Source organism: Hemitrygon akajei, chromosome 10 (genome assembly GCF_048418815.1).
Source record: "Hemitrygon akajei chromosome 10, sHemAka1.3, whole genome shotgun sequence".
Lineage (NCBI taxonomy): Eukaryota > Metazoa > Chordata > Chondrichthyes > Myliobatiformes > Dasyatidae > Hemitrygon > Hemitrygon akajei.
Genome location: NC_133133.1, coordinates 103,192,728 through 103,218,943, shown reverse-complemented (window position 1 = coordinate 103,218,943; position 26,216 = coordinate 103,192,728). Strand labels below are relative to the sequence as shown.

The window sequence follows — 26,216 nt, the reverse complement described above, 5'->3', positions numbered from 1 at the left end:
CTGACCCAACCTTGAATGCACCTGCAAAACTCTAATCACTACCTCATTATAGCAACACTATGACCACTTTGCAGTACAGTAAACTTTATTTTTGTTCATTCTTATATAATTTCATTTACATAGAACATAGAATAGTACACCACATTACGGCCCTTCAGCCCACAATGTTGTGCTGACCCTCAAACCCTGCCTCCCATAGAATCCCCCACCTTAAATTTTAGTTCATGTTTATCTTCTGAGGGCTTTGTATCTGATACTAGGTGATTGTGATGCTGCTGCAATGAAGTTTTTCATTGCATTTTTGCATACATTACTTGTGGATATGTAATAAACTCAATTTTGACTAACTCTTGAGCTAATCTGGATTGACTGATGTGAAAAACAGTTCATTACTTACAACCTTAAAAGAACATTCATGTTGCATCATGTTGTACTTTTTCTTTCTTCAAGGACTGAGTGAAAATACCCGAGAAAAACATGGCATTCAAAATAATAATATGGAAGAGTGTGTTATATGTGGGTATTATGCTTGACTGAGCGTTTGAAAATCCTGAAGTCCCACCACCATTGCTTGTCACATGATGCAGGTGAAGCCACCACATCAGGCACCCAGACACCAAAGGCAATAACATATTTTTTTAAAGCAAACACGAGGAAATCTGCAGATGCTGGAAATTCAAGCAACACACACGAAATGCTGGTGGAACATTTTCTTTTGGTGATGTTATAGGAGACAGTGGCCTGGTGCTCTTCTTTTGGTGATGGTATAAATGCTGTGTTCCACCAGCATTTTGTGTGTGTTGATTGAACATATATTTTTAAAATTTTTATCAATATTTCTTTCTATTAAAATCCATTACAGCCTGAAGGCAGCAACTGTCTTGGAATCAGTAAAAGTCCACAAAATACTTAAATCATATCTTTAGTCTTGTGCTTCACAAAGCAGTTGAGAATTAATGGAAATGGGAAGTGAACATAGGAAAATATAATTTAACATGGGAGAAACAATCAGATGCTGAAAACTCTGTCCCTGACAATAAACTGGAAAGGTGGCAACAAAAGAACATGAGAGTGGAGCAGAAGTGTTCAGCACATGATTTAAGATTATAAACCGGAGGAAATTTTAATGTGAAAATGGAGATCTTTTATGGAAAAATCTAGAGAGGAGCAAAATAATTTTGAATATGTAATGTTTGGTAGGAAAGAACAATGAAATCATTAGTTTGTGCTAAATTACAGTCATAGAAACACAGAAAACCTACAGCACAATACAGGCTCTTCGGCCCACAAAGTTGTGCTGAACATGTCCCTACCTTAGAAATTACCAGCTTACCCATAGCCCTCTATTTTTCTAAGATCCATGCACTGATCCAGAAGTCTCTTAACAGACCCTATTGTATCCGCCTCCACCAGTTGCCGGCAGCCCATTCCACACACGCACCACTCTCTGCATAAAAAACTTACCACTGAGATCTCATCTGTACCTACTCCTCAGCACCCTAAACCTCTGTCCACTTGTGGCAACCATTTCAGCCCTGGGAAAAAGCCTCTGACTATCCACACGATCAATGCCTCTCATCATCTTGTACACCTCTGTCAGGTCACCTCTCATCGTCCATCACTCCAAGGAGAAAAGGCCGAGTTCACTCAACCTTTACTCATAAGGCATGCTCCCCAATCCAGGCAACATCCTTGTAAATCTCCTCTGCACCCTTTCTATGGTTTCCACATCCTTCCTATAGTGAGACAACCAGAACTGAGCACAGTACTCCAAGTGGGGTCTGACCAGGGTCCTATATAGCAGCAACATTACCTCTCGGCTCCTAAATTCAATTCCAGAATTGATGAAGGCTTATACACCATATGCCGTCTTAACCACAGAGTCAACCTGTGCAGCTGCTTTGAGTGTCCTATGGACTCAGAACTCAAGATCCCTCTGATCCTGCACACTGTCAAGAATCTTACCATTAATACTATATTCTGCCAACATATTTGACCTACCTAAATGAACCACTTCACACTTATCTGGGTTGAACTCCATCTGCCACTTCTCAGCCCAGTTTTGCATCCTATCAATGTCCCACTGTAACCTATGACAGCCCTATCCACAACATCTCCAACCTTTGTGTCATCAGCAAACATACTAACTCATCACTCCACTTCCTCATCCAGGTCATTTATAAAAATCACGAAGAGTAAGGGTCCCAGAACAGATCACTGAGGTACTCCACTGGTGACCGATCCCCATGCAGATTATATCTACAACCACTCTTTGCCTTCTGTGGGCAAGCCAGTTGTGGATCTACAAAGCAATGTCCCATTGGATCCCATGCCTCCTTACTTTCTTAACAAGCCTTGCATGCAGTATCTTATCAAAGCATTGCTGAAATCCATATACACTACATCTATTGCTCTTCCTTCATCAATATGTTTAGTCAAATCCTCAAAAAATGCAGTCAGGCTTGTAAGGCACGACCTGCCCTTGACAAAGCCATGCTGACTATCCCTAATCATATTATACCTCTCCAAATGTTCATAAATTCTGCCTCTCAGGATCTTCTCCATCAAATTACCAACCACTGAGGTAAGACTCACTGGTCTATAATTTCCTGGGCTATCTTTACTCCCTTTCTTGAATAGAGGAACAACATCCGCAACCCTACAATCCTCCGGAACCTCTCCTATCCCCACTGATGATGCAAAGATCATCATCAGAGGCTCAGCAATTTCCTCCTTTGCCTCCCACAGTAGCCTGGGGTACATCTCATCCGGTCCCGGTGACTTATCCAACCTGATGCTTTCCAAAAGCTCCAGCACATCCTCTTAATATCTGCATGCTCAAGCTTTTCAGTCCACTGCAAGTCATCACTACTATCACCAAGATCCTTTTCCATAGTGAATACTGAAGCAAAGTATTCATTAAGTACCTCTGCTATTTCCTCCGGTTTCATACACACTTTCCCACTGTCACACGTTATAGGTCCTATTCTTTCACATTTTATCCTCCTGCTCTTCACGTATTTGTAGAATGCCATGGGGTTTTCCCTAATCCTGCCTGCCAAGGCATTCTCATGGCCCCTTCTGGCTCTCCTAATTTCCTTCTTAGGCTCCTTGCTGTTAGCCTTATAATCTTCTAGATCTCTAAATTACCTAGCTCTCTGAACCTTTTGTAAGCTTTTCTTTTCTTCTTGACTAGATTTATTACAGCCTTTGCACACCACGGTTCCAGTATCCTATCATAACTTCCCTGTCTCATTGGAAAGTACCTATGCAGAATTCCACACAAGTATCCCCTGAACATTTGCCACATTTCTTCCATACTTTTGCCTGAGAACATCTGTTTCCAATTTAAGCTTCCAATTTCCTGCCTGATAGCCTCATAATTCCCCTTACTCCAACCAAATGCTTTTCTAACTTGTCTGATGGATTGACTTGACAACCTGAACATTGTTGCCCAGAATAACTTCAATATACATTACAATGCCAAGAATTTCTCAATAATTTATGGATATTTAAAAAATGTTATAACTATTCCTTTTTGGTTGGTCCTGCACAATTGAACTGATAACCATCCGGCAGGACTAAATCAGAACTGCTGGAGCATGGGATGTTAATTAGACCATAAGACACATAGCAGAATTCTGCCATCAAATCTGTTCTATCACTCAATCATGGCTGATTTATTTTCTCTCTCAATCCCATTTGTCTGCCTTCACCCCATAACCTTTGACACCATAACTAATTAAGTACCTGTCAACCTCCACTTTAAAGACAGCCAATGTTTATCTGAGGTATACACATAGAAAAGAGAGGATTTTTTTAATGTAAGTGTATACCTCAGATAAATATTATGTGGAGATTTGTGGCAAATATGAATATACAGGTATGATATATATGTACAGTGTCTGAAATACATCTTATGGAAATGTTTATTTGATAGTAAACTTCAATAAAAATGAATTATAAAAAAAAGACACCCAATGACTTGACCTCCATAGCTATCTGTGGCAATGAATTAAAGTTCAAGTTCAATTGTCATTCAAATACCCATGAATACAGCCAAATGAAACAACATCCTTCCAGGACCAAAGTGTAAAACACAATATCAACAGTCATACACAGAACAAAGTACATCTAACACATACAAGATAGCAGGAAACATAGTCACACAAAAAAATATAAACTAGCTCAAGTTCCTGGTTGCCAGGTCCTGTAGATTGATAGTGCATGGGATATTTCAGCAAGAACATATCTGAGGCAATTCAATCATCACACACTAGTGCAGTCACAGACGAATGCAGCCCAGCTGTTCTTCCACTGAGTGAACACTGAAAGACAGCACCAATGGGTGAGAATACGAACACAACGCTGGAATGTTTCGGGCTGAGACCCTTCATCAGGAATGGGGTCTCAGCCCAAAATGTTGGCTACTCTTTTCTCATGGATGCTGCCTGACCTGCTGAGTCCTTCCAGCGTTGTGTTCGTATTCTTTGATCCACAGCATCTGCAGTTGTATTTTTGTGTACCGATGGGAGAAGCCAGCCCTCTACCCAGAATAAACACCCACCATGCCAGTCTCTCCAATGTCTCTTCCCCTGAGTGGCTGTAACAAGCAACCCCTCCAGTCCAGACCCCACACATTATCAAACAATTTGCTGATAAGGTAGACCTGCAGTACTTTAAGTTCATTATGTTCAACAAAGTCTTGCAATCATAAAAAAGACAAAGGATGCACAACTATAGCTTTATACGTTTTATTATAGAGGCCGCCGTGGCCATGTGCATCACCACCTTACCAGACAATTCACCAACTCTGGCCAAAGAAATTCCTCCTCATCTTTGTTCTAAATGAACATCCTTCTAACCCAAAGCTGTGTCCTCTGGTCCTAGATTCTCCCACTATTGGAAACATCCTCTCCACTTCCATTCTATTTAGACCTTGAAATATTCAGTATGTTTGTGTGTGTGTGTGGGGGGGGGGGGGGGGGGGTGGATCTTATTTTCCAGTGAATACAGGCCAGTGAATCAGATTCTATTTAATTGATCCACTAAGCAAATACCAGCATGTTATAGAGCAACTCATTTATATGTACTGTACCTCTGCAACTTTCCTAGAGCTATGGAAATTATTTTCCATGAAAACCGTAAGTATTTTTTTGAAAACCCTGTATGACAAGCCTTACAATCTGCAAGTCCTAGATAGTACCCACTGCACAAACTGTAAATTCTAAATCATACACACTGCATTTGTAAAAAATATTTTTTCTCTTCATCCCTTCTGTACCATCAGCTAATGATTTTAGCTCCAAATCAATTGATTCTTTAACCATTCACCAGCTGGAACAATCACAAACAAGAGAAAATCTGCAGATGCTGGTAATCCAAGCAGCACACACAAAATGCTGGAGGAACTCAGCTGTCCAGGTAGCAGCTATGGCAAAAGAGTACAGTCGACATTTTGGGCTGAGACCCTTAGAACATATGAACATAAGAAATAGGAGCAGGAGTAGGCCATCCGGCCTTTCGAGTCTGCCCCATCATTTGATAAGATCATGGCTAATCTGTCTGTAAACTCAGCTCCATCTACCTGCCTTTTCCCCATAACCCTTAATTCCCTTACTATGTAAAAAGCTACCTGTTTCTTAAATAGATTTAGTGAAGAAGGCTCAATTGCTTCCCTGGGTAGAGAATTCCACAGATTCATCACCCTCTGGGAAAAACAGTTTTTCCTCATCTCCATCCTAAATCTTCTCCCCTGAATCTTGAGGTAAAGTCCCCTAGTTCCAGTCTCACCTACCAATGAAAACAATTTTCCTACTTCTATCTTATCTAACCCTTTCAAAATTTTGTATGTTTCTATAAGATCCCCTCTCATTCTTCTGAACTCCAGACAGTATAGTCCCAGTCGACTCAATCTCCTCAGAGGTTAACCCCTTCATCCCTGGGATCAACCTGGTGAACCTCCTCTGCACTGTCTCCAAAGCCAGTATATCCTTCCTCAAGTATGGACACCAGAACTGCACACAGTACTCCAGGTGCGGCCTTACCAGTACCCTGTATACTTGCAGCATGACCTCCCTGCTCTTAAATTCAATCCCTCTAGCAATGAAGGCCAACATTCTGTTTGCCTTCTTAATAACCTGTTGTACCTGCAAACCAACTTTTTACGATTCATGCACAAGCACTCCCAAGTCCCTCTGCACAACAGCATGCTGCAGTCTTTCTCCATTTAAATAATAATCTGCTTTTCTATTATTCCTTCCAAAGTGGATGATCTCGCATTTACCAATGCTGTATTCCATCTGCCAGACCTTGGCCCACTCACTTAACCTATCTATATCGCTCTGCAGGCTCTCCGCATCCTCTGTACAATTTGGTTTTCCACTCAGCTTAGTGTCATCAGCAAATTTTGCTATGCTACACCCAGTCCACTCTTCAAAATCATCAGTGTAAATGGTAAACAGCTGTGGCCCAGCACCAACCCCTGCAGCACCCCACTCACCAGATTGCCAACCAGAGAAACACCCATTTATACCAACTCTCTGCCTTCTCTTGATTAACCAATCCACTATTTTCTGTCCTGATTAAAGGTCTCGTTCCAAAACATCAACTGTACTCTTTTCCATAGATGCTGCATGGCCTGCTGAGTTCCTCCGGCATTTTGTGTGTGCTGTGCGAACAGGATCAGCATTTTTTACTTTAGCTAGAACTGTCATGCTCTTCATATCTCTATCAGGGACTACAGTCAACTGCTCTTTGTTTTGTTTGGAGGAGACAACTTCAACTTTCCCAATTTTGGCAGAAATCCTCATTCCTAGAACAATTCAACTTAATCTCTTCAAATGGAATGACATCAGGGATGAGGGATTTAATGAAGAACATTAGAAACAGAAGTTGTTTGGGCCCGTGCCTGCTTCACTTATCAATGAAATCATGGCAAATTTTCCCTCCAACATTATTTTCCTGCATTAACTCCATCTTGCTTGATTGCTTTCAGATTTAAAGACCGTGAATATACAAATTGGATCTTTACTTTGTCACCAAACAATTGATACTAGAACGTATAATCATCAGTGATATTTGTTTCTGCGCTTCACGCTCCCTTAAGTACAAGTCAAAGTAAATAATATAAAAATTTAAATTATAAATCATAATTAGAAAGTAGAAAAGGGAAAATAAGGTAGTGCAAGTCAGGTCCAGATATTTGGAAGGTACGGCTCAGATCTGGGTCAGGATCTGTTCAGCAGTATTATCACAGTTGGAAAGAAGCTGTTCCCAAATCTGACCGTACGAATCTTCATGCTCCTGAACCTTCTCCCAGAGGGAAGTGGGACAAAAAATGTGTTGGCTGGGTGGGTCTTGTCCTTGATTATCCTGGCAGCACTGCTCCGCCAGCGTGCGGTGTAAATTGAGTCCAAGGATGGAAGATTGGTTTGTGTGATGTGCTGGGCTATGTTCACGATCTTCTGCAGGTTCTTCCGGTCTTGGACAGGAGAACTTCCATACCAGGTTGTGATGCACCCTAGAAGAATGCTTTCTACAGTGCACCTATAAAAATTAATGAGGGTCTTTACAACATTCCTGAGGTATGGTAACCAGAAATAGGCACAATGCTCAAAGTCCAACCAGTGTTTCATAAAGTTTCAATATAACTTCCCTGCTCTTGCATTGTGTGGATCTACAACACCATGTCATACACTCCTTTTGAACATACATATATAAAACACAGATGAGATATTTAACCCGAGTGTTTTAAACATAATTTATTTACGATTAAACAACTATCAAACACAAAAGACAATGAATTTCAGAACAGATAAAGTATCTCTTTTAATAGAAAACTGAAAGCTTAGCTATTCAGTATTAATAAAGCCATTATTAAAGTATGTCATTATAGATATTTCCAGAATTAAAGGGCAGATAGTCAGCCTTTTAACTAAAATGGGAAATAAAGAAAATTATAATATCTAAAAATATCCTGAGAGCTAATATGGTGACCCACATAGCAAGTAATATTCCTTTTCTACCTTATACTTATTCCACACACACACACTGCAGCCAAGGAGGAAAATCAAGTTTTCAGCAACTTTTAATTTGGCCTACTTCCACTCCTTCTTTTCCTGGGGTGATGCCTCTCACAACAGTACAGGCCAATTCAGTAACTAAACAACAAACTGAGTTCACTTCACGGTGCTTCGTTAAATATGAAAGCTGCCAAGACACTTCTACGTGATGTATTTCATGTATATAAAAATACCTGCTTACAGCCCATACCCATCATCCTGTCATCAGTACCAGCTATTATTAACAATAGATGTTTTGGTCCAGAATTCTATGAAACTTCACAAAACAATTTTGAACAGGCAAGCAACAAACATTGTTGATGTCAGAGGGGTTAAATGTTACCAATGTAATATTGTGCTCAATTCATGATGATCACAGGAAAACATTGGTTTTTGATCACGTGTTAAACACAAAAATATCAGATCACCTTCACATTCAATTCCACTAAAGTTGATAGGAACCAAATGTATGGAGGCAAGTCCAGGATGAGTGACATGCTCACCACTGCTAGAAACAAAAGCATTTCTAACCTCAGACTAAATAGAACTGAATCCTCAAAAGGAGTCAGGATTTTCAGTCTTTTCCTCAGAGGAGGAGCATTCCCTCATCGTATTTATCCAAATCTCTTTGGTAAATACAAGTAACTGTACAACTTTCCATAGATTCTTCACTTATATTGATAGTGACCTCTTTGCCTCTATCTGTGTCATATGAAGGAAAAAGAAACTTACCAGAAACAAGACAGAATTCCATTTTTGAAGAAATAGAGTTAGAGAAAGACATGATATATTGGAAGGAAAAATATCCTCTCCTGCCTGCCCCATAATAAAAACAAAATGGATTTTTTAGAAAAGTGACATCAATGCCAATCTATCATTACTTTCATAAACTGTAATAAATTAGTTAATGTAATAGCATATGAAATAAGCAATGATTACAAGATTTTATGTATATGTTTGCAATATGTACAGGAGGTGTAATAACAGTTGCAAAATTAGATCACAGTTAAGTCTACTGATGTTTTTATATTCCTCTGCTGCACATATATTGTTGGTCATATAAAACATAACCATATCTATAACTTCCTTTGATCAGCATTTGGCAATCTGCTTGTTCACACATGTATTAGGTTAATTCTGCATATTCAGTAGAACAGCCAGATTCAATTAAAAAAAAAATTGACATCAGACAAAGGAAGGATGTGTGATAGTCATTTTCTCCAAATTGGTACTGATATCCCATTAACCCTTTTTACTTTTTATGTTCTGAAAATAAATTCACACAGGATTTTCTGTTTTGGACTAGCTTTCCTCTCTTCACAGAAACAGATCATTATAGGTAAAGTCAGTTCATTGTCTGAAATCTCTGCTTTGAAATGTAATAATGCAATGAGTAATCTTATAATAACAAAAACAAGTAAATATAGAATGGCAACTGGAGCAAGAAAAATGGTCTAAAGTCAGTATTACATATCATACTTTTTGTACATTACAGGTATTTTATGGTAATAATTGAATAATCGCCAGTGTTTAACTGTGACATGACCACCACAAACTGGAATAATTTTATGAAAAAATAAAGAAAATTATATTAAAAACTCTAAAAGGATTTACGTCCAGCCATGCACAAGAGTTTTGTTTATTTTATTAACCACCTGATTAAAAAAGTCATGTTCAAGGAAAATGAAATATCTGTAGTTACAATGGATTTTATAATTGTGTTGATTATTAATTGAAATGATACCACACCACAATTTTTTTTAAAAATTTGTATAAAATCTGTTCCTGTTCTGAAAATCCCTATGGGCATACTTTGCATCCTTTTTATTGTGTGGAATTCTTCCAAAAGGTTCATGATCATTAAAACAGCTATCAAAAACATCATCAACAGCTTTCTTTGCAGTTTCTTGACTGACTTTGCGAACAGCTAAAATGGAACGGCAAGCTCGTTCACGGACACATTTCTGAGTGGAAATAAAGGAGCAAAATTAAACTAGAGTCAAAATCGATAGCGATTACAAAGCACAGTTCAAGCAAAATGTCATTCGCATTAATTGGTACAGTAATCCCTCTGAGTAAAATGAAAAGCATTCTGAATGTTGCTTTAGAACACACCTCAGCACCTTTATCAGCTTAAAAATACGTGGATTTGTAATTCCTTCTTACCTTGCCACAATGCAATTTACCCAGCCATAATGTCTGGAACTCTGCCATGGACACTCCCAAGCCCAGATGCAAAAGGAGGAGGGTTGGACACGGGGCTAGAAACCCTATCCCACAAAATCCCAGAGCTACAGAAGTGCCAACAGAAGCTCCAGAGATCTTCACCTAAAAGATGTAAGACGGCATACACCCAAGGCCAACTTGAAAGACTGGCCCAGGACAGAGGACTTTGGCGAGCTGCTGTAGGTGGCCTATGCCCAAGTTGAGGTGATGGGGATAAGAAGAAGGTGGTCAGGAGACTCATGATCAACTCTCCATTAAACAAAACTTTACAAAGCCAACAATAACTGATCAGCATGCACATTACTTTTGTAACTCTCAGGGATGTGCAAAAGTGACCCTGACATCTTTCTCCTTGTCAAAAAGAGATAACATACAATCTCTGTCAAATAACCCTTTCCTACTCCGGCTATATTATTTTCACATCATCATGAATAAATGCAGTGTAAAGGTTTAGATTTTTCCCCAAATACTGTACAACAGATCATTAGAGCTTAATTTGCTAGTTTAGATAAAAGGATAACTTTTGATACCACATATAAATGTGAGTATTTATTAGTGAGAAGGCAAAATACATAGGAGGGAGAATAAATATTCTAAGTTTAGAGTAACATTTAGAATTTTGCCCTTATAAAAAGAACAAATACAATTGTGTATATCTCCTTTTATCATAATATCATCATCGGGATCCACCACAGGATTTCCCAAATTTCTAGCATAATCTTACTAGAAGTTTATCAGACAAGCCTGAATTCCACAAAAGCTATGTTAATCTGAAAAATCCCTTAAGAAATACCTGATTCTAGTAATACGTGCAGTATTACCATACTTACTTGATGATGTTGCTTTAGACCAAAATTGAATCTGCTCAATTCATTCTGAAATGTGCACTCCCCACTGAGATTAGCAGCTCGGATCTGTTGAAAATGTCAAGGTCAGTGTATATAATAGAGCTCCAGCAAGATTTCTTTTCTGAAATATCACACAATGGCAAGTCTGTTTCACATATTGATTAAAAATGACTGAAGCCATCAGAGAAGCATGAAACATTTCCAAATAACTCAGAGCGAGACCTTTCTTCCTGGTTTTCTCTCTGATGATCTCTTTCCCTTATAAAAGCAGTCTAGTGATTACAAGCTGTTGCTTATCTAAGCGATCAATCAATTCTTCTCAGTTTCTCAAGGAAGGGTGGCATTGCAATGTTACATTTTATTTAAAATAAAACTATTCCTGACCAGTTGTAATGACCCTTTAATTAACTGAAAGACATGTCTATTTATAGCGCTTTTGAAGTGGAATTGATTACACAGGCTGAAGATCAGAATTCTCTCTGAACTAGTTAGGAGGTGTCAATATAAACTGACAGATCACATTACTAATCCAATTGAACAGAACAAAAGCTTTCTGTGAGCAGCCTTGAAAGTGAAATGAACACAGCAATAACTTATAATACAGAAATATTCTCCATCTTACAACTATTTGAACCCAATTCCATGGCTCTGTGACTATAGATTTCTGATGTGTAAAAATGGGATTATATCAATTCTTCAAATATCCCACTGAAGAACACAGATGTTCATGGATTCATATATGCAATACGCCTGCAGAGAAGTGCTTTAACCTTTACACAAACAATGAAATAATGTCCAACCTAACTTCCCTTAAAAAGTTCTGACATGTTTTATCATCTTCACCAAGAACTCTCAGCTGTTCCCATCTACAACCTCACAGCCTCTAACACTATTTCTTATAGTCCGATGAGATTCCATAAATGTTGGTAATCCTGAGCCAAACACACAAAATGCTACAGGAACTCAGAAAGTCAAGCCGTATCAATGGAGGGGAATAAATAGTCATGGTTTCATTCCATCAGTACCTTGCCCACACTTTGTACACTGGCTATTTCTCTTCTCACTTTTCAATCCCAATTAAGGATCAAGACCCAAAACATTGACTGTTTACTTCCCTCTGTAGATGCTGCCTGACCTGCTGAGTTTCTCCAGAATTCTGTGTGTTGCTATTTCTATTCTTGCCTCCTCCATCTACCAATCACACCTCCTCACCTGGATCCAACTAACAATTACCATTCTTGCTCCACTCTTTCCCCCGCACCTCTATTACTGACCATCTACGTGGAACAGTCTATGCTCCAAGCCTACACTGGTGTTACTCCCCAACTTTTCCTCTGATATATCAACGGCTGCATTGGTGCTGCTTCCTGCACCCATGCAGAGCTCACTGACTTCATCAAATTTGCCTTCAACTTCCACTCTGCCCTCAAATTTATCTGGTCTGTTTACAACACTTCCCCTTTCTTGATTTCCTGTTTCCATCTTTGGAGACAGCTTTATCTACTGATGTCCATTATAAACCCATTGACTCTCATAGTTACCTGGACTATACCTCTTCCCACCCTGTTACTTGTAAAAATGCCATCCCCTTCTCTCAAACGCTGCACCTGCTCTTTAAAGATGTATTCCTTCTTTAGGCTTCCCTTCTTCCACCATCAATGCTGATCTCAATCGCATCTCTTCCATTTCACACATGTTTGCCCTCACCCCATCAGGAACAAGGATTCTTTTGTCCTCACCTACCAACCCAACAGCCTCTGTATCCAGCACATAACAGCACAGCTCCATAACTTCTGCCACCTCTAACAGGATCCGACCACCAAGTACATCTTTCCCTCCCTCCACCCCCAACTTTCTGCTTTCCGCTGGGATCGCTCCCTCATGTGACTCCCTTGTCCATTCATCCCTCCGTAACTGATCTCCCTCCTGGCACTTTTCCTTGCAAGCAGAACAAGTGCTACATCTGCCCTTACACCTCTGCCCTCACTACAATTCAGGGCCCCAAACAGTCCTTCCAGGTGAGGCGACGCTTCACCTGTGAGTCTGTTGAGGTCATCTACTGTATCTGGTGCTCCCAGTGTGACCTCCTGTATATCAGTGAGACCCGATGTAGTTTGGGAGACCGCTTCACCGAGCACCTATGCTCAGTCCACCAGAAAAAGCAAGAGTTCCCAGTGGCCACCCATCCATTTTAATTCCACTTCCCATTCCCATTCTAACATGTCAGCCCATGGCCTCTTCCACTGTTGTGATGAGACCACACTCAGCTTGGAAGAGCAACACTTTATATTCTGACTGGGTAGCCTTCAGTCTGATGCACCAACATCGATTTCACGAACTTCCGTTAATGCCGCCCCCCCACACCATTCACCATTCCCTTTTCCCTCTCTCACCTTATCTCCTTACCTGACCATCACCTCTGGTGCTCTCTCCCCCCCCCCCCCACCACTTTTCTTTCTTCCATGGAGTTCTGTTCTCTCAGATTTCCCCTTCTCCAGAATTGTATCTCCTTCCCAGCTCTTTACTTCACCATACCCACCCCACCCCCAGTTTCACCTATCACCTTGTGTTTCTTCCTCCCCTCCTCCCACCTTCCAACTCTGACTCCCCATCTTTTTTTCTCCAGTCATGATGATGAAATGTCGACTGTACTCTTTTCCATAGATGCTGCCCCGCCTGTTGAGCTCCTCCATTTTGTGTTTGTGTGAATTTGCAGCATCTGCAGATTTTTTCTTGTTTGTGATCTCCCCACTATCTTTCAATCTGGATGTAGGATCTCAACCAGAAATATCACCATCAATTTCCCTCCACAGATGCTGTCTGACCCATTGAGTTCCTCCAGCAGGCTGTGTTTTGCTTCTGTCTGTTCAGGAATAGTTATTTCCCCTCAACGTGTTCAGGAACAGTTATTACCACTCAACCATCAGGCTCTTGAGCCAAAGTTAACTTCACTTAACTTCACTCCTCCCATCACTGAACTGTTCCCACAACAAATTGACTCATTTTCAAGGGCTCTTCATTCCACTTTCTCAATATTTATTATCATATTTCTTTTTGTATTTGCTTGGTTTGTTGTCTTTTGCACACTGGCTGTTTTCTTTCATTGATTCTATTATGGTTATTGGATTTATTGAGTATGCCCAGAAGAAAACAAATCTCAGATTTGTACATGTGACATATATGTACCTTGATAATAAACTTAATTTGAAGATGTTTTATGTAGCTAAATAATTCAGGGAAAATCACTGGAAATGAGGATGCTGCCACCTTTTTGTAATTATTGTTGCCATCTGCCATTAGCAGGTTTGTGTATTCATCTGAATATGCACAGAGATTTGAACAATAACTATCCTAGGAAGAGTGTCTTCTCTGAGCCAATTACTGTCTCTCTGGCAGATGTTCATCAATAGCAAATTTTAGCAGCAAAGGAAAATAAACATGTGTTTGATGAATTATAAAGAAAGACCGTTTACATCCACACCAGGAAGCAGATAGGTCACAGTACATTCCACAGCCACCATCCCTGGAATACTGGCTATTTCACAGTTCATGTAAGATCAGCCACAATGCAAAACACTTATTCAGATAAATTCAGGAACAACACAGGAGTTAAGAGGGATGCACAATAGCTATGTGGTTAGTATAATGCTTTACAGCACCAGCTGTATATTCAGGGTTCAACTCCCTCCATTGTCCGCAGGGAGTTCTCCCCAAGACTGCATGTTTCAGTTTCCTCCTACAGTCCAAAGATATACAGGTTAGGGTCAGTAAATGTGGGCTTGCTATGTTGGTGCAAAGAAGCATGGCTGTCTGCTAGCTCATCCTTAATGCAAATAATACTTTCCACTATGTTTTGATGTGCACGTGACAAATATAAGCTAATAATTAATATATGAAAAACTTTGAATATGGAGATACCTTTCATAATGTAGGTTGTCCCCAGGTTAGAAACCCCTGACTAATAAACAAACTGCACATATGGACAAGTATTTTTCGGATAGAGATTGATTTTTTAAGCAATAGGGATCTTCCCGATTAAAAGGAGGCATTTCTACAAGCCTTACCTTACCCCCAATATTGAATCACAAAAATCAGGTCTGGGTGAAGCACAGCAAAGCCAGACTGCTGATCAGACTCACTCACTAAGGCCAGCCTGTGCCCAGTTCTTCCCCTGCACGTTCGCTCACCTGTCACCTGTTACTTATGTCTCATTCACAAACAGCTCACTTTTGCAATCAAAGACTGCCTGCATAGATCTTGAGATTTTGACCATACTCAAGTGATATCTTACCTCCGAGCAGGCCAGATGTTTTATATTGTGGAACCAATCTACATGCGCACGACAGTGATCAAACGTATGGATTAATTCATGGGTCACCACCCGGTTCATATGCTGTTGCTGATGGATATTATTCTGGCATAAGACGATCTACAGAATAAAAGCACAAGTAAAATATTGTTCTGCAGCTGATTAACTCACACGTGTTCCTCAAACACATTTGATTTACTTGTGCACAAGGAGAACAGCTTGGCCCCATTACCAAACTGTTCTGAACAAAAAAATGGCATCTTTATACTGAAATTGACCAGCTGTATACAAATATTGACCCAATAGAAACTTCGTGCACATCTGAATCCCATTATATTATATATTTCAGGTTTTATTAACCAATTAAATCTACATGTTAAAGACCAATGATACTAGAGAATTAGTAAAATAACTGTCCTAGAATCCTTCATTTACATCTTTATCTTGTCTGATTATGCTCAGTGACCTTGGTTCCCGAGCTTGAACAGAAAAGCTGTAAGTACAAAGGAAAGTCAGGCTTTCAAGGACCATGTTCAGCCTGGGTGACAGAACTATCTTTGTCAGCTTATCATCTTAACTCGTCTTCATAAGCTTTCACACAGAGTATACAAAGTGTCAGTACACTGTTTGGTTAGTACACCATTTTAACCCTTGTGTATCAGTAAAGGGAAATAGTTGGAAATTTAGCTGCTTACAGAACCTAGATCAGTACAGCACAGCAATAAACCCTTTGACTCACAGTCTTAGTGCTGGGCATATTGCAAATTTAAATTTAATCTCTTTTGTTTGTAAATGATCCATAGCTCCTCCAGTTCCTGCATACCCATATGTCCAAAAGGCATTAAACACACCAGTGAATCCATATCCACTATTTCAGGCACCTAAAAAAAGTTACCTGGACTTCTCCTTAAACTTTCTCTCTTCCCACCAACCCCACTCCCCACCTTTGTAATTGATAATTCTATCCTGGGAAGGAAAGAAACCTATCCGTGCCTCCCAGAATTTTATAACCTTTTGTCAGATTTCCCCTCAGAGGACACAACCCAAGTTTGTCCAACCTCCCCTTACAGCTCATGCAGTAACCTAACAATCTCCTTAAAAGTTTTGGCTGAGACCTGAAGGATACTCTTTTACAATCTCTTCCATGCAACATCTACCCATCTTAATTGTCCTGTGCTAAGAACTACTCTGTTATCAGTTCACAGGCAAGATCCTGGTAAACTTCTTCTGCACCCTTTCCAAAGCTTTCACACCCTTCTGTAATGGGGTAACCAGATTATAACACATCCAAAATAGGATCAGGACTTTCAAAGCACTATCCAAAGAAAATACCTTCAGTTTTCAAACTGCACTGTGGCAGACAGGAAGCCTCTATGACTGATAATCAAAACTGCCCAACACGTCATCAGCACCAGCCTATCTGCCATCAAGCCCATCCAGAACTTTGTAAAAAAAAATGTGATATGAGGTAACGTCAAAACTGCCCATCACCAACACGAGGTTGTCCACCAGCAAGGGACATATATACAGAAAGTTGCTGGAAAAAGGCCAGTAATATGAAGGATCCCACTGACCCTGCTCATGGACTGCTTATCCCACTCCCTTCAGAGAAGCTACACAGCATCCATGCCAGGACCACCAGACTCAAAAACAGTTACTTGCCCAAGTAACACCTCCATTCACTAACCTATCACCATTACCGTATCATTTCCCATCAGTACCCTCCTGTACCTAGCATCATTTTATGTTTACATGTCCTTGATGGAGAGTAGAGTACTGCTGATGATGCATAATGCAGTTTTGATTTCACCTCTTATATCAATGTTTATTACATGTGCCCAAGTCCTTTGCGCGGTATGGTATGGCCTTGACATAGTGCATACAAGCTACATTATGTATTTATATTTATTGTGTTTTTTGCTTATTTTTGTGCTTTTTCTGTGCTGCATCAGATCCAGAGTAACAATTAGTTTATTCTTCTTTACAAATGTGTACTGGAAATGACATTATATAATCTTCAATCATGTATAATTTCTTTCAAAGTGCGATAGGAAAAATGATAAATACAATGATTTTCTTGGATGTAGGCGTCAGTTGCCAAGTCAGCAGTCACCACCCATTCCCATAATGAGGCAATGAACTGAGATGCTTGCACAGTTATTTTCCAGGGAAAATAGCAGCGAATCTGATTACTGACTTGTGGAACCACTAAACCAGATAGCTGATGCTTCCATCCTTGAAAGACATTTAAAACTAAACAACTCTTCAAGGAATCCATGAACACAAGAGACTGTTGATGCTGGAAATCCAGAGTAACACACACAACATGGCAGAAGAACATGAACTGTGGTCATGACTCTGGGTGAGCACATGGTCAAAGAGTTGGAGAGCAGTGAGGGAGGGCAGAGTGAGAGGGTCTCACTGAACTCCTGTAGGACTACTACATTTGAAATCCATAGTCACAGCCATGGGTACTTCGAAAGCATTGACTTTTAAAAAACTACCAATACTCAAATCGATATCAGCTGACCCTGGACATCAGACTCAGGTTACAGATCCCTTTAAGAAAACAGATGTGGCATGGTTCACTGGTTTACAGGTACGATTCAAACACAAAGTTCTTAGACTCCCCACTGCTGATGAACGTACAGTCTCTGGAAAACAAAATTGAAGACATCAGAGCAAGACTAAGCAGTACCAGAGGGACATCAGGGACTGCTGTGCACTTTGCTTCATGCAGACTCTAATTTCTAATGCAGGGTTCTAGCTTGATGGCTTCACTATTTACAGTAAAGAAAGGATAGCCAAGTCTTAAAAGTAGAGGTGGTGAAGTATGCTTTATGACCAACTCATTTTGGTGCACAGATATGGCGGCTTCGTCTCCATCTTCTTCACTTGACTTGTAACATCTAATGGTCAAATGTCATCCATTTTATTTGCCGAGGGACCTTTCCGCCATCATCCTGGTAATGCTGTACATTCCATTTCTTTTGAATGCTGCTTATCTGATGCTATGTGTCTGCAATGCTGCTGCAACTAAGCTTTTCACGGCATCTGGATATACATGTATTTGTGCATTAGAAAATAGACTGGACTTCAACTGAACTTTGATTTAAACTTATTGCAAAATTTAGTCCCAGAAAAATACAAAACTTATTAGCAAAACCACTGGGTAGCAGCATTCTGGTATGGCTACAAGACACGACTTGTAGTAATAGGCCGAATCAATCTCTTATTGCTACAGTCGGACATTCCCACCTGCTTTAAAAGGGTGACAATCATACCAATACACAAGAGCAAGGTGAGCTGCCTCAATGACGATCACCCAGTAGTATTCACATCTACTGTGATGAAGTTGATCATGGCCAGAATCAACTCCTGCCTAAGCACGGACCTAGACTCACCTGCAATTTGCCTATCACCAGGTCTACAGTGGATGTAATTTCATTGGCTCTCCACTGGGCCCTGGATCACTTGGACAATGTAATATCTATGTCAGGCTGCTGTTATTTGATTACAGCTAGCATTCAACACAATTATACCCTCAGTTCTAATCAACAAGCTCCAAAACCTGAGCCGCTGTGCCTCCTTCTGCAACTGGATCCCCCTCTTCATCAGGAGACCAGAGACAGTGCGGATCAGAAACATCTCCTCCTATGAAGCTGTGTTTTGATTAAAAATTACTGTACACTATTTGTATTTTTCTTTTTAGGTTTATGTAAAGTATAAAAACCAACAGCATTGTAGACTTGTTCTGGTGTTAGATTTTCCATCAATGATGATCTTCCCAACCTTACCAATGAATTTCTCTGCTCTTTCGCGATCAGCAGACGCTTTATCATTAACATTTTTTAACTCACTAAAAATGTAATGTCATGCCTTTTCGTAAATTTCTGCAGCCAGCATGCTACATATTCACAAATAACTCCAATTTTCAGTTTGTCATGTTAGGTCTTTGCTCGTTTCATGATCAGCATACCGTTAAGGGATCCACCAATGCTTCTGAATCCACTCTGTCGAAACACGATCAATGCAGTGTTTTTATATTTTTCACTAAACTCTGTTCAAAACTTCTTAGAACTGCCTTTGATATGCAGAGACCTGCACATCATCTGGGAGCTTTCTCAGTGTCTTGTAGAATTTTGCATTTGTGATGTCTAGTCAGCACTCAAAATAAATTGGGATTTCGGAGGATTTCAGGTTTTGGAATTTTAGATAAGGAGTACTTAATCAGAAGAATCAGGTTATTATCACTGACATGTGACGTGAAATTTGTTAACTCAGTGGCGGTTCAATGCAATACATAATATAGAAGAAAAAATAAAATAATAAATAAGTAAATCAATTACAGTATACATATAAAAATGTATACAGATTAAAAAATGTGCAAAAGTCAGAAATACTGTATATTAAAAAAAAGTGAGGTAGTGTCCATTTAGGTGGCAGAGGGGAAGAAGCTGTTCCTGAATCACTGAGTGTGTGCCTTCAGGCTTCTGCATCTCCTACTTGATGGTAACAGTGAGAAAAGGGCATGCCCTGGGTGCTGGAGGTCCTTATTAATGGACACTGCCTTTCTGAGACACCGCTCCCTGAAGATGCCCTGGGTACTTCGTAGGCTGGTACCCAAGATGGAGCTGACTAGATTTAAAACCCTCTGAAGCTTCTTTTAGTCCTGTGCAGTAGCACCCTTCCCCCAACACCCCCCCCCCCCCAATACCAGACAGTGATGCAGCCTGTCATTATGCTCTCCATGGTACACCTATAGAAGTTTTTGAGTGTTTGTTGACATGTCAAATCTCTTCAAATTTCTAATGAAGCATATCCACTGTCTTGCTTTCTTTATAGCTATTTACATCGATATGTTGGGACCAGGTTAGATCCTCAGAGATCTTGACACCCAGAAACTTGAAACTTCACCATCTCCACTTCAGATCCCTTTATGAGGCTTGGTATGTGTTACTTCGTCTTACCCTTCCTGAAGTCCACAATCAGCTCTTTCGTCTTACTGACGTTGAGTGCCAGGTTGTTGCTGCAGCACCACTCCACTAGTTGGCATATCTCACTCCTGTGAGCTCTCTCGTCACCACCTGAGATTCTACCAACAATGGTTGTATTGTCAGCAAATTTATAGATGGTATTTGAGCTATGCCTAGTCACACCATCATGTGTATATAGAGAGAAGAGCAGTGGGCTAAGCACACACACCTGAGGTGCGCCAGCGGTGATCGTCAGCAAGGATGATACGTTATCACCAGTCTGCAGAGATTGAGGTCTTCCGGTTAGCAGGTTGAGGATCCAATTGCAGAGAGGTACAGGGGCCCAGGTTCTGTAACTTCTCAATCAGAATTGTGGGAATGATGATATTAAATGCTGAGCTATAGTCGATGAACAGCATCTTGACGTGATAAAGCCGTGTGGAGAGCCATTGAGATTGCGTCTGCCATTGACCTATTGTGGCGACAGGCAAATTGCAATGAGTTCAGGTCCTTGCTGAGGAAGGAGTTTAGTCTAGTTTCATCACTGTCGAGATGAGTGCTACTGGGTGATAGACATTTAGGCAGCTCACATTCTTCTTCTTAGGCACTGGTATAATTGTTGCCTGTATTATTACAAATGTACCACTGTCGTAAAACAACAAATTTCACAACAAATGCTGGTGATATCAAACCTGATTTTGAACTCCTTTCAAAGATTTAAAATTTAAGGTAAATAAAATGTGGTAGACTCCACAGACCTCTTGGTTAATGGCATAAAAAGGTTGGAAATGCCTGTGGTCAGAGTCCCAATGAATGGTCTTGGCCCAAAACATCGACTCTGACCTGCTGAATTCCTCCAACATTCTGAGCATGTTGCTCTTTAGGCAAATCTGTCTCCTCACACCTCTTGCCATTCTTTAACAACCCACAAGACGGAGGCTACCCACTTCACAAAACAGGACATTTTGTTTGTGACTTATCACTTTTAAAGAAAAACAGGAAAATTAGTGTAGAAATCCTTTCAAAGACAGGCTTTTGTACATTAAAATTAAATTTAGTGCTACAATGATATAAATAATGATTCCACACCTATTTAATTTGGCTCGAAATGACTGCCAGTTCGTCACATTCATAAAGATTTCCTTTGCTATTCTAATAGCGACATTAATTAGCTTATCCCAATACCCAACTACAATCCACAGAGAAGTTCTTTGGTCTGGTGTTATTTACTTATTTTGTTTATTTAAATTTGACATTTATTTTAGCTCGGTATAGTAATGGTCTGGAAGAGATAAATTAAAATGCCGTGTTTTTGCATAATTTGTTGCTGTTGAAAATGTCAAAAGCAACTAATCCTAACCACCACCCAACCCCCCGACACCCCTGGGTCTCAACAAAAATTACCAGGATCTAGGAAATCAGTTGTGTTAATCTGTAAGACATTAAGTGTAACGTGCAGTGAAATTTTAAAAAATGGGAATACGAACCTAGAGAGTTGTAAAACTAATGAACTACTAACATTACTAAGCAGGTAAAGTCATTTTCACCATGATTTAGCAATTTTATGCAAAGGAAACAAAATTATATCCTTATTAGCGTAACAGGCAGAGATATTATTTCTTTGACCTGCTCCAGTTCTACACAAGTCCAGATACTCATCCAAGCTCAGCAGTCTGAACAACAGCAGACCTCTGGTTGTGCGATGTCAGTACACTGTGCATCAGTAACCACTGTCCTTCTGTGAACAGTTAAACATGAAAATCCAGACCCTGCTCCCATAGGCTGTCCCTGCAGTGGCCCACTGTTGGCCCACTCACCCTGTTGGCCCACTGGGTGAGTGAATGATAAGTACTTGAACTCATTGAACCATTTAAAGCTTGTTTTATTATACAATACCCTCATAGGAAGCAAGTGAACCTTCTTGAATCAACTGCAATTCAGTTTTAACAAAAGTCCTACACCATTATTACTCCACAATGACCTATGGTTCCAAACATATGCATGTCCATGTTATTCCTTTAAAATACACTTGGTGGGCACTTTATTAGATACCTCCTGTACCACTGAGTGCATGTTCATGGTCTTCTACTCCTACAGCCCATCCACTTCAAGGTTTGATATGATGTGCATTCAGGGATGCTCTTACACCACTGTTGTAACACCTGGTTATTTGAGATACTGTTGCTTTCCTGTCTGCTTGAATCTGTCTGGCCTTTCTCCTCTAACCTCCATCACACCAAAGCATTTTCACACTGCCACTCACTGGATTTTTTTTTGTTTTTCCTCAACATTCTCTGTAAACTCTAGAGACTATCATGCATGAAAATCCCAAGAAATCAGCAGTTTCTGAGATACTCAAACCACCCCATCCAGCACTACCAATCATTCAACACGTACAAACAAGCTAGATGAACTCAGCAGGTCAGGCAGCATCCGTTGAAATGAGCAGTCTATGTTTCGGGCCAAGACCCTTCGTCAGGACTGAAGAAGGAGGGGGCAGGGGCCCTATAAAGAAAGTGGGGGGAGGGGGGAGGTGCAGGTGAAAAACCAATCAGAGGAAAGATCGAGGGGTGGGGGAGGGGAAGCAGGGAGGGGATAGGCCGGAGAGGTGAAGGAGCAATGTAAGCGGAAAGCACTATGGGTTGTAGAAGGCAGAATCATGAGAGAGGTGATAGGCAGCTAGAAGAGGAGGCAGAGTGAAAGTGTGATGGGGAAGAGAGAGGGAGGGAATTACTGGAAGTTGGAGAATTCGATGTTCATGTACCAGCTCGAGTGTGCTGGTATAGCCATTGCTGGGGGTGGACTCTGTGTCAAGGCCTGATAATAGACGACAAACCCATGGTCAGCTCCATTACTTGTGCCAGTTAAAGCGTTGATCAGGATTAAAATTATGGAGGATGGAGTGGAAAGCAAACAGGTGTTCAGTGATGTCCGCCTGCATTTGACCAGTCTCCCTCTCTTCTCGCTACCACAGTCGAGCAGGAGGTACAGGAATCTTGTGTTCCATGCCGCCAGGTTCAGGAGCACTCACTGTCCAGTAGTCATCAGGCTCTCGAGCGGGCTTAACTCACCTCAATGCTGAATGGACTCCACAGTTGTGGACTCACTTTCCGGGACTCTGCAGTTCACATTCCTTGTGTTTTTGTTTACTTTTTCACTATTCATGCGAGATGCAAGTAGGTTAAAATGTTAGCACAACATTTTGGTTCTCAGGGAGAGAGGGAGAGAGAGAGAGAGAGAGGGAGAGTTTTTTTAGTGAATTCTATTGTGTTTCTTTGTTTTGTAAATCCCTGCAAGAAGATGAATCTCTGTTGTATATTGTACATATTTTGACAATTAATTTGAAGATTATCATTCCATGGCCTTAGCTCTTCATTAGCTTATTCTACATCAAGAAAGGAAAAATGCACAGAAACTGTGGATTAAAATACTTGACCAATTTATAAGTCTTACACTGAAGAGTATCCACAATTTATAATAAGGCATCAGCAATATTATACTGATTAAGGATCCAGTATGAGCAACTGTCCAGATTTCACATAATCATCATCTTTAGAAACAAATTATAAATAATCCTGGAGAGGAGGATGCTTGACAGGATGTTATTGTGCTCTGTAAAGATAGAGGGTCTTTTTCCATCACAAACATCTTGAAATGTACTTTCTAAGTGCATCATAGTAACCTAAGTGGCACCATTTGGTTGTTTCACTGTATGTTGTATCAAATGACTGATCAAAATAAATTGGTAAATATCATTGTCACAGGTACCAAGGGAAAGTGGAAAAAACTTATCTTTCACACCATTCTTCCAGATCGATTCTTTACAACAGTTCTTTGAGGTCATATAATAACAGGGTGCGCAATGAAGTGCTGGAGCTACAGAGAATGTACAGTGCAAGTAGACAATAACGTACAAGGTCATATAAAACAAGGTGGATAGTGAGGTAAAAAATCCATCTTATTACACTACGGAACTGTTTAATAGTCTTATAACAACGGGATAGAAGCTGTCCTTGAACCTGGCGGTATGTGCTTTCAGATTTTTGTATCTTTTGCCTGATGGGGCGGGGACAGTGGGTGGGATCTTTGATCGTTTTACCACTGCAGTGAAAGTGTAGGTGAGTCCTTGGAGGGGAGGCTGGCGAGCCTTTCTTGACATGGTTGGACCAGGACCAGTTAATGGTGGTGTTCATTCCAAGAAACTTGTAGCTCTTAACCTTCTCAAGCTCAGTACCGTTAATGTAAATAGAAGCAAATGCACCACCTGTCTCCCTGAAATGAATGACCAGCTCTTCTGTTTTGCTGACATCGAGGGAAAGGTTGTTGCCATGACACTATCATTGGGTTGTCCATCTCCATTACTAGCCCACTATAGGAGTATCATCTGCAGGTGGAAATCAAGCAGAATCTGGCCATGTAGTAATGAGTGCACAGGGAGTAGCATCTCAACCTTGAGGATAATCGAGACACAGCAGTTGCTGCCTACCCTTGCTGACTATAGTCTGTTGGTCAGGAATTTAAGGATCCAGCTGTTGAATCCCAGGTTTTAGAGTTTGTTGATGAGTTTGCTTGGAATTTTAGTACTGAAGGTGGAGCTGTGGTCAATAAACAATAGTTTGACATAGGTGGCTTTTCTGCCCAGATGATTAGCAGCCTTTCAAATACTTTCCACTCCTCATATAGTTTATCTAAATTTTTCCACAGCATTCTAACATAAATTTCAAAACGATATCATCACATTCCCTTTAAGACCAGAGATAACGGAGCAGAATTAGGCTATTTCCCATTGAATTGCTCCGCCATTTGATCGTGGTCACTTATTTTCCTTCTCAGCCCCATCCTCCTGCCTTCTGCCCATAAACTTTGACACCTTTAACTTATTAAATATCTATCAACCTCTGCTTTAAATATATCCAATGACTGGGCCTCCATAGTCGTCTGAGGCAATGAATTCCGCAGATCCACTACCAGCTGTCTAAAGATATTCCTCCTCATCTCTATTCTAAAGATATCTCCTTCTATTCTGAGGCTGTGCCCTCTGGTCTAGATTCTCCCACTATTGGAAACATTCTCTCCACATCCATCCATCTAGGCCTTCCAATATTTAATCAGAATCATGTTCAATATCACTGGAATATGTCATGAAATTTGTTAACTTTCTGGCAGCAGTACATTCTCTCCACATCCATCCATCTAGGCCTTCCAATATTTAATCAGAATCAAGTTCAATATCACTGGAATATGTCATGAAATTTGTTAACTTTCTGGCAGCAGTACAATGCAATAAATATAGAAAAAATCTGAATTACAGTAAATTATAAGACAGACAGACACACACAAAATAGTTAAGTTAGGTAGGTTTCACTAAGATCGACTCCCTCATTCTTCTGAACACCAGCCCAGAGATGATAGAAAAAAAATGCACACCCATGTAAGAGGGAAGAGTTAGATTGACCTTAGGTTAAAAGGTTGGCACAACATTTTGGCCCAAAGGCCTGAACTGTGCTGTGTTCCACCTTCTACGTTCCTTGCAGAGCTACGAACATCGGCACTGAAAATTGATTTAGATAGTGAATCACAAAAGGGAATTTGATAAATATTTCAAGGGGAATACATTTATAACATAATCAGCAGAGTAGTGGGAATAACTTTAAGGACCCAACACAAGGTCAACAGACCAACTGTGTGTTTAGTCTCGGTGTGTTACTCACCTGCGATATTTCAGCATCAAAGCCTCCACTGACTGTTCCATCACAGTCTTCACAGGAAAAGTGACGATCTGTATAAACAGTGC

The 26,216-nt window shown here is 40.3% G+C and overlaps 1 protein-coding gene across 2 annotated transcripts in view; it reads right to left on the bottom strand.

Annotated features, from left to right (window-relative positions):
* Positions 1-9,691: 9,691 nt before the first annotated feature.
* The window catches only part of atp23 (ATP23 metallopeptidase and ATP synthase assembly factor homolog), a 29,615-nt gene continuing 13,090 nt past the window's right edge, over positions 9,692-26,216 (bottom strand). For both annotated transcript variants that reach the window (XM_073058722.1, XM_073058723.1), the window contains 4 exons: positions 26,134-26,215; positions 15,429-15,566; positions 11,120-11,203; positions 9,692-10,027 (listed from right to left, as the gene is read on the bottom strand). In XM_073058722.1, the coding sequence (XP_072914823.1) occupies positions 9,824-10,027; positions 11,120-11,203; positions 15,429-15,566; positions 26,134-26,215 (508 nt within the window). In that variant the 3' untranslated portion in view covers positions 9,692-9,823. The remainder of the gene's footprint in view (positions 10,028-11,119; positions 11,204-15,428; positions 15,567-26,133; position 26,216) is intronic.